Source organism: Mus pahari, chromosome 9 (genome assembly GCF_900095145.1).
Source record: "Mus pahari chromosome 9, PAHARI_EIJ_v1.1, whole genome shotgun sequence".
Taxonomy (NCBI): Eukaryota; Metazoa; Chordata; class Mammalia; order Rodentia; family Muridae; genus Mus; species Mus pahari.
The window spans coordinates 46,912,285-46,921,969 of NC_034598.1; the positions used below are offsets into that span (position 1 = coordinate 46,912,285).

At 30.8% G+C, this 9,685-nt stretch overlaps 1 protein-coding gene across 1 annotated transcript; it reads right to left on the minus strand.

Annotated features, from left to right (window-relative positions):
* Positions 1-2,746: 2,746 nt before the first annotated feature.
* Positions 2,747-3,793, minus strand: LOC110327071 (olfactory receptor 2AP1-like). The gene has a single exon (XM_021205794.1). The coding sequence runs from the start codon at positions 3,738-3,740 to the stop codon at positions 2,799-2,801; it is 942 nt and encodes a 313-aa protein (XP_021061453.1). The 5' UTR covers positions 3,741-3,793; the 3' UTR covers positions 2,747-2,798.
* Between the last annotated feature and the right edge of the window lie 5,892 nt (positions 3,794-9,685).

The window sequence follows — 9,685 nt, forward strand, 5'->3', positions numbered from 1 at the left end:
AAACAAATTCTTGCCAAGTATCTTTCAAGGTATTATCAAAGTTAAAAGAATTTGAGGAAAATTCAAAATCATACAGAAATATTAAGCTTAAGTCAAAACTGTCTTGATGCAATATAGTTTACTTGATCTTGTGGATATTATTATGCCTTACATATACACTGCTGAGTTTTCTAAAGAACCAATATCAAAATACTTAATATTAAATATGTACTTGATACTTCATCTTAATTTGTAATCTGAAATATAACATGTACAGACTTTAGAATGCTACTTACTCCTAGATTTCTGTTGATAAAATAATGAGCTAACTCATCTCTGAAAATGTTATTAACTAGTAGATTTCCTCAAGATAAAAAAGTCTGAGCTTAATATATTTCAATTTACTTATTTATGTTAATTATAATTGTTTAGGTATTTCAGTATAATATCGCCATACATAGATATAGTATAAACAGAATAGGATACTCTGAATTGTGATACTCTGAAATGTGAATTTAATGGTAGTTTTCCTCAGTGCTGTGACTCCTGATTGGATGTCCATGCACCACAGGATGGACCTGCACTTATACACATACTGTCCGCACAAAATGGAATTGGTGGGTTTAAAAGAGAGTACATAAAATTGGACAGAAAAAGTGAAAATTGGTTGAGGATATATAAGAAAAATTTGAGGGGAATAAACAGGAGGTTGATTTAATCAAAACATACTATATCCAATATATGGAATTCTCAATAATAAAAAAATACATACATTTAATATGTGTTTATGAATCCTTACATAGTTGTGCATTTCCAAAGAAATGTGTGATTTAAATACCTAACTATATAAATCTTCATTCTGTGCTTTTAAATTATATGTCCAATTAGATTATTAATTAATGTACTGATGATAGTATTTTAAATAGCAAAATTCCCCAGTATATAAACTAATGACTCAATTACAGTTTAAATAAAAATAACAAATTCTTTTACTCTCAGTTATATAACAAGTACTTAGATGACTCTTATATAATTATGGCAAGGTGTAGCAGAACTATCAATTTGAATTTTAAACCAGCTTCCTAGTCTATGATTTGCATCAATACTGTCATACTGTCTCTACTGATCCTTGAATTTTTCATTATTATTCATTGGGAAAGTAAATAATTTAAGGGCATAGATTTAATATTAAATGTCTGTAGGTTCCAATAAAAGCTATTTTTTTTAACATGTCTAGGGTTTACTTTCTCTTGTGTATATTTAAAGGATTGGAATAGTAATATTTATGAACTATTAAACTATCGAGCATCCCTGCTGTAAATCTGTTCCACTACTTATTAAATATTATTATAGGGAAAATATGTTCATTAATAATATGAAGATTATGATAAAGTCCTCTCACTTATAGAAAACTAACACCAGGAGTTAAATATTACTATCATTTCATTTCACAATTTTTTAGTTGTGAATAAAACAATGAGTGGTTAGGGTAAAAAAACTTAAGAAGTTGATGGAAGCCACATTTCTAACTGCATTCTAATAATTCCTCCATCCTTTTAATGTTTTATCTCAAGGAGTATAATTTGCTTACAAATCATTACATAGCATTTTTTGTCAGTATTGACAAAAATCACATGATTTTCTCTTCTCTAGAACATCCTTAACTCAAGTATCAATCATGTTAACTACTAATTGACTTTTGTACAAAAACTCAATTTAAGTCTATTTAGTATAGGAAATAAACCCAACAATATGTCATTTAAGCTATTGTTAACAATCAAATTTTATTAGTGTGTGAATTTGTTACAAGTAGTGATATATTCAGAATGATATAGCAATGGATAAGACTTTTTGACTCACTTAAATAACAAATCATTAAAAATCATAGTCTCTACCCTAACTTTAATTCTGGCATTTCCTTTAAAAGTGAGGTCTTAGGATAGAGAGGTGGTTCAGTATTTAAGAGAACTGTCTGCTTTTTGCAGAGGGCTGATGTTCAATTTTCAAAATCCACATGATCTCACAAACCATCTCTTATTCCAGTTCTAGGGAATCTGATGTCCTGGTGTCAGTATGTACCAAGTATGCATAATCCACACTGAATAAAATTTGGTTTAACATAACTCAATAACCAGTGTTGGCAGAAGTTGTTGGATTGATCTTTAAGAGTCTGACCACAGATTATACATTTTAGTCATATTTAAATAAACCACAATTTGGAAAAATAGTTTACTCATAATAATTAACTCAATTCCATATACACAAAAAGGTTTAAACATGACTACATTGAAATTCTTTTTAAAGTACAAGTGACATCTTACATAAGGATAGATTCTAAACAATACCTGAAGAAACAAGCTCAAGATAAACAAGCTTATGGTAAAGATATATGGCTATACATTTACTGAGACAAAGAAACTCAAAATCAAGGTCTGGAGGAGTCAGCATGCCTGGCCACACATACAGGTCACCAGGCTATTAATCAATCCGTTACCAGCCTTCTAAGCAGAAAACAGGTTATTCATGTATCCCTTTGAAGAGACAAACATGTATATTTAATGTTCCTAATTTTCCTACTGTTTATTTACACACAAGGTCTACATACCATCTACACATATGTACACAAAGCATCCATGTCCATAAAATAATAATAATTTAAAATTTTAAGTGAGATCTAAATAAAAACAATAGAGGTTACACAGGAACACACATATCATCTTGATAGTAGAAAAATGGCTTAATTTAATAAGTGAGTAATATAGGTAGGTGCAATTGTAGTGTTCTAAACCTTTATTACCTTAGTACTAAGCCTCAAAGACTTACTTTTTAAAGAAACTTATAGTCTTGCTTAGCATATCTTTGAAGGCTATTTTTACTTGCTTGTTTCTAAGAGTGTAGATGAATGGATTTAACAGAGGTGCAACAGAGGTATTTAAAACAGCTACTCTCTTATTAAAATTTGCTGCATCTTTAAAAGAAGGATTTATATACATGAAAATACAGCTTCCATAAGAGAGTGAGACCACTATCATGTGAGAGGAACAAGTAGAGAAAGCTTTCTTTCTCTGTTGAGCAGAGGGGATCCTCAAAATGGTCTTGATGATGTGTGTGTAGGAGAGAATCACCAGCAGCAAGGTGAGGATGAGGGTCACAGCAGCCAGGAGGAACTGGATCACTTCTATGAAGTGTGTGTCTGAACATGATAAATGCAGCAATATAGTGTAGTCACAGCAATAATGATTGATGATGTTGGATGCACAGAAAGGCAACTGAAGAGTCATTGCATGTGGCACAGCAACAACTATAAAACCAGATAACCAGGAACTTAAAACTAATTGGAAGCAAAGTCTCCGGCTCATGATAGTTGTGTAATGCAGGGGTTTGCAAATGGCAACATAGCGGTCATAGGACATCACTGCTAAGAGGTAAAATTCTGTTGCTCCCAGAAGGATTGCGAAAAAATACTGTGTGAAGCAACCAGCAAAGGAAATAGTCTTGTCTCCAGTTCCAATATTGATTAGCATCTTGGGAACAAAGACAGAGGTAAAAGATATCTCCAAAAACGCAAAATTTCGGAGGAAGAAATACATAGGCGTCTGGAGGCGGTAATCCAGCAGAGTCAAGAGAATAATGGCGGAGTTTCCCATGACACTTAAGATATAAGTTAAGATCAGAAAGAGAAAAAGCACAGCTTGAAGGTTGACATCATTTGTCAATCCAAGAAGAATGAACTTTGTCACTGATGAGTGGTTTGCCATCATTAACTTGAGGCAAGTCAAAATAGAGAATAACAATAACAAAAGGTTGAAGTAAAATTTAATTTGGTTTCATTATAAAATTAGAATTCACAATTAAAAACAATTGTTTCAAACTTTGAATCTTTTTCTATACTTTTGTTTTGAAAGTTAATTACACTAGAACAATAAAAGCCCTTAATGTATTGATTTGTCTCCATACTTGTAGACTGGATGGTGTTTCTTCTAAATTATATTAGCACATATTTTCTCACTGGCTGATGATTCCTTATTTTCAGCTGTCATATTTTCATAGATTTCTAAAGAAATATGCATGTATGTATGTGACATAATAGAAGAAGGGGAAAATGAAAGTGACTCAGAGAGGCAAAGGAATGTAAATACAGTGAAAATATATACTATAGCTAAATGAAAATGTTGTTATGTAACCCATAATCTCATACAATGAATACAACATACTAGTGAACTTTTAGAAAAAAGTTGCTTAAAGTTAGCATTTTAATTAATTTGTTAGGCAACAGATAAATATAATCCAAAACATGAATTATCATATCAAAATTGAACTTGTTATACTTAGAAACATATATGTATATACAAATAAATACACATATGCATACAATAACAATTAGTGGAAAAAAAGAGGCCAGGAATTTGAAATAGGAAGGAAAAGGGTATATGTGAGCATCTAGAGGGAGAAAAGGAAGGAGAAAAAAGTTCAATTACACCAAAATCTCAAAAATAAATTAACAAAACCTGAGCTTGGCTGTTATCGCTTTCTTAATTTGCACTTTATGTTTATTGTTACTTTATCATTTCAAATATCATTATGTGCCTCCTGAAGCTCAAATATTTTGAGGTTAATCCATTTAAAAGACAAAACCAACAGTTTCTACTACATTTTTACTTATTTAATTTTGTGTCATGGAAGTGGAACATATGTCATGGTGCAAGTGTGGAGATCAGACCATGACACAAGATTGTGGGTGTTGGCTCTGTCCTTCCACTTTTCGAGTTCTGAGGATTAAATGGGTTGTCAGTCGTGGTGGTATTGCTTGTCTAATTTGATCTCATTTTTTAATAGAGTTCAGAATTCATATCAGTCATTCTTCCTATATTATAATAAGGTTGTGTAATGTTAAGAACTTAGTGAATGTCCTGATCATTTAATAAAGGCACATTGATTAGCCAATGTTTTATGTTTAATCAAAATCCTGCCCTATAAGTTCCTTGTAATGTTCCTTCAAGTTTAGCAGTACATACACTGTTTTCTAACAAAAATAAAACATAATGTTTTTTATTCAAATCTGATTTAGTACAACATGACATTGGATCATGAAGCATAATTATTTTTTAGTTATTTCAAAATATATACCTAATTCTTTAATTTAAAACTAAGTAAATTACAATAGTTTCTATATGCAATCCCTGTTCCTCTCCTATAAAAGGTAAAAAATTATATAGATATTGTCAAAAATTTCATGCAAAATATATTTTGTTATCTTTAAATTTGTAACACTATTTCTATTAAAATTAATAAAATTTATATTCAAGTAATTAACTCTGTTTTAATAATGCAATTTTCCATAATTATAAAATATATTCTATCAACAAATGTGAGGACATATTTAGAAGATATGCTTTTCCTATTCAAGGAATTTTAAAACTTTTTCTGTTACCATTTTCACCACACAGACTAAAATATTATTATATGTAATGTGTAAGTTAGTAATATACAAATATTAATACACAAATACAAATATTGTGTTTATGAAGGTAGAACTTTCAAAATTATTTTGTATGAATAAAGTAAAGATAAGTTTTGCCAAGTCAGGAAAACATACTATATAATTGAATTGTATCAGGAAAATTTCAGTGTTTTGAATATTATATCACGGGCAGTTTAAACTTTTTTAAAAATACTTTTTGCAAAAATTTATAGGTTGTTATAAAAATCAAATAAACTATCTTTTAATTAATTTTATAACTTTTGATGATTTCATACATGACAACTATTTTCATTTTAATGGCTAAAATATACTTTATAGATCTACACTGCTGGCTTAAAATACTGTTATACAAATAATCTGAATTTTGGTATCAAGAAAATGAATTTATCTGCTAATTCAAATTATGGCTAACCACAATTGACTATATTAGCTTCTATAGTTTGTTTGCTCATGAATACCAATTTAGAACATTAAAATTATGTATAAATTTCACATAAAGGTTTATATTCATATAAATATTAATTATAAAATGGTTTGTTAAATTATACCATATTTCCAAACTTGACATTTTACTTTTAATCAATCAGTAATAATGTTTTTCTCTCCATTAAAATTATTACAGTATTATACATACCTAGAAGACATCAATTTTTGCTTCCTAATTTGATAATATAATTATTAGAACTAAAAAAATCTAATTTAAGATGTAATTAATCAATGCTAGAGAGATGTCTTAGTGGGTAGGAGTGTGTATTGCTCAACTTGACCATCTGAGTTGATCCCTGACACACACATGGTGAACTGAGAGAACTGATTTCAAATTAACTGACCTCCATGCATATGCTGTAACATTCATGCTTCCTAACCACGTCCACACAAAACAAATAAGTAAAATTGTATAAAAAGATGATTACTCAGGAAATTACATTTACTAAAGAATATTTATAAAAGGAAGTTTCTGTTATTTGATTATTTTGACAAGAACAGGACTTTTGAAATTATTCTTTTTTTCTTGAATTTAATATTTTTCATTTTTGAGATGTATAATACAATTATATAATTTTCCCTTTCTACTCTTTCTCCAAAGCCTTCCATATACACTTGCTTACATTTTTAAAAAATACATGACCTCTATTTCATTAATTATTGTTATATGCATATATTTCTAAATATAGTGTGAACAATCTGTATAATGCTACATATGTGTATGTTTTTACAGTTTCATAAATGTATGTAATGCATTCTTACTATTCTTATCTCTCATCTATTCCTATTAACAGCCCCCCCCCAGCTCTACTAGTCACTTTCTAAAATTCATGACTTTGCTTTCATTTTGTGAGCAATTTAATTTAACCAGGGCCATTTGTGTGATTATGGGATTGGAGGTGACCATTTGAGTCCAGTGGGGGTCTCAATGTGTTCACAGTTTAAGTCATCAATTTTTCCTTTTCCAGAAACTATCAATAACAAATGGTTCAACAGTGAGGGGTAGAGTCTCCTGAAATTTACCCAGTCTGTGTCTGACTGTTGATGGGGATTATTCACAGGTAGACTCAGTGGAGATGTGCATGGCTACTGTAAGTTTCTGTTTGTAATGGGATTTTTGAGTGCATTGAATGAAAGATTGAAAAATTAAGAGAGCAAATCAATATTTTGTTGATCATTTAAGATGATCTTGCTATGTAACTCTGGCTACTTTTCAACTTGTGGCAATCCTCCTGCCTCTGCCTCCTGAGTGCCAAGGTTACAGATGTGTGTCACTAGACAAATAATTTGTATCAATAGTAATAGTATCTATTGGATTAAGCAATATGTTATCTTTCTACAAGAAAAATGTATTTCAAATATTTACTAACATAAAATCTTTTATAATACCTAGTGATTAGTATATGGTTATATAATTATATATATAATTTGAATTTAATTTGAATTTTTTCTCAAATTTAAATAATTTGAGAAAAAGATGCCATCTCATAATGAGCTATTTGCTCTTTGCAGGAATTGCATTATATATATATATATAATTATATATATATATGTAACCAAATAGCAAAGCTTGATACAATAAATTTTGTTTAGCAAGAAATAATTGCCTTTCAAAAAGTCATAAGGTGGTGTTTTATATGTAGCTAAGAGGTCAAGAAGAAATTTTCTAAACGTTTCCAAAAAATGTTAGATTTCACTTCTGACAAAGAAAAATTATCTCCATAGTAAGTTATACCACTCACACATTTGGTTCTGTTTCTTCATATGGCAGGATCAAAGGCTTAACAATCGTTTGATAGGATAAGGAGAGAACTGGTTCCAGATTTCATAAGGAGGAACACTAATAAAATAGGCTTCTTGGGAAAGAAGGTCAAAACATAATTTGACCTATTTTACTAATTTAAGCTCTAATTGTTTGTCATTTAAATTTTTCTACATTTGACAATGTCTTACAAGTCATATTTTATCTATTTATACAATTCAATAAAAATGCATGAAACAAATGTGTGTGAAGCTATTCCATCAAAGATGAACAGTAACTGACCCATAAAGACAAAAATAAATATCACTAGATAAGTTTAGCCATCACCAATACCCTCCTACCTCAAGCAGAGCCACTTCTATCTTTGGTCCAAACTAGGTCCTTTTGTAGCTGAATTAGAGAATAAAAAGATTGAGGACCATTGGGAAATGATCCCTGGGCCTTCAGAAAGAAAAAAGTTACAAGTAGGCTATTTATGAAAAGGTGAGTTAAAAATAATACAAATGTATTTATTCTGCTTGCTGTGTAAACAACCATCAACAAAATTATAACTTCTCTTATTTATCTAGAAATCAAAATTTTATTAACATCCAGGTTTATCAATTCATAAATTCATTTAGCATTGCTAAAATATAAACTTTCCTGATTGTCATTAATGCAGCAAGGTAAAGAACTGTCCAGTGTTTGGAGAAGGCATTTTTAAATAATTTGAGAAAAAGATGCCATCTCATAATGAGCTATTTGCTCTTTGTAAGAATTGGATTATTTTTTTAAACTTATTTTATTAGATATTTTCTTCATTTACATTTCAAATGCTATCCCGAATGTCCCCTATACCCTCCCCCCACCCTGCTCCCCTGCCCACCCACTCCCACTTCTTGGCCCTGGTGTTCCACTGTATGGGGCATATAAAGTTTGCAAGTCCAAGAGGCATCTCTTCCCAACAATGGCTGACTAGGCCATCTTCTGCTATATATGCAGCTAGAGACACGACCTCTGGGGGTACTGATTAGTTCATATTGTTGTTTCACCTATAGGGTTGCAGACCCCTTCAGTTCCTTGGGTAATTTCTCTAGCTCCTCCATTGGGGTCTCTGTGTTCTATCCTATAGATGACTGTGGGCATCCACTTCTATATTTTCCAGGCACTGACATAGCCTCACAGAGATAACTATATCAATGTCCTTTCAGCAAGATCTTGCTGGCATACGCAATAGAGTCTGCGTTTGGTGGCTGATTATGGGATGGACACCCGGGTGGGGCAGTCTTTGGATGGTCCATCCTTTCGTTTTAGCTCCAAACTTTGTCTCTGCCACTTCTTCCATGGGTATTTTATTCCCTATTTTAGGGAGGAATGAAGTATCCATGTGTTAGTCTTCCTTATTCTTGATTTTCTTGTGTTTTGGAGATTGTATCTTGGATATTCTAGGTTTCTGGGCTAATATCCACTTATCAGTGAGTGCATATCAAGTGAGTTCTTTTGTGATTGGGTTACCTCACTCATGTAGGCACATGTTCTTTCCATCAATGTTTCAAACCAGTGAACTCTACTTCCATTTATCTCTTCATGTTGTTTCATGGTGATTTATAGAGTTTAGGGGGGGCAATACTCTAGAATATCTTTAGTACCACAAATAAATAATGGAAGTTATTTGAAAGAGAGTTGCTCAAAATAATGATAACAAAATACCACAGACCATTTGAGCAACAAATTACACAATGATACTATTAAAATTTAAGCACTATAATTAAATTAACATTCTTACACTGACTCCGATCAATTATTTAAAGTGTAATAGAGCAAAGATGAGTTCATATAGTGAAATTTCAAATAAGGAATTGGAAACAAGAAAATTGAACATAAAGATGAGACAAATATCATAAAAATTGTTACAGATAAAAATATGAAATATATGAATTGAAATTTGAGATGGAACAATTTTTATTGCCTCAAATTATCTTTTTCAAGTATCTGAC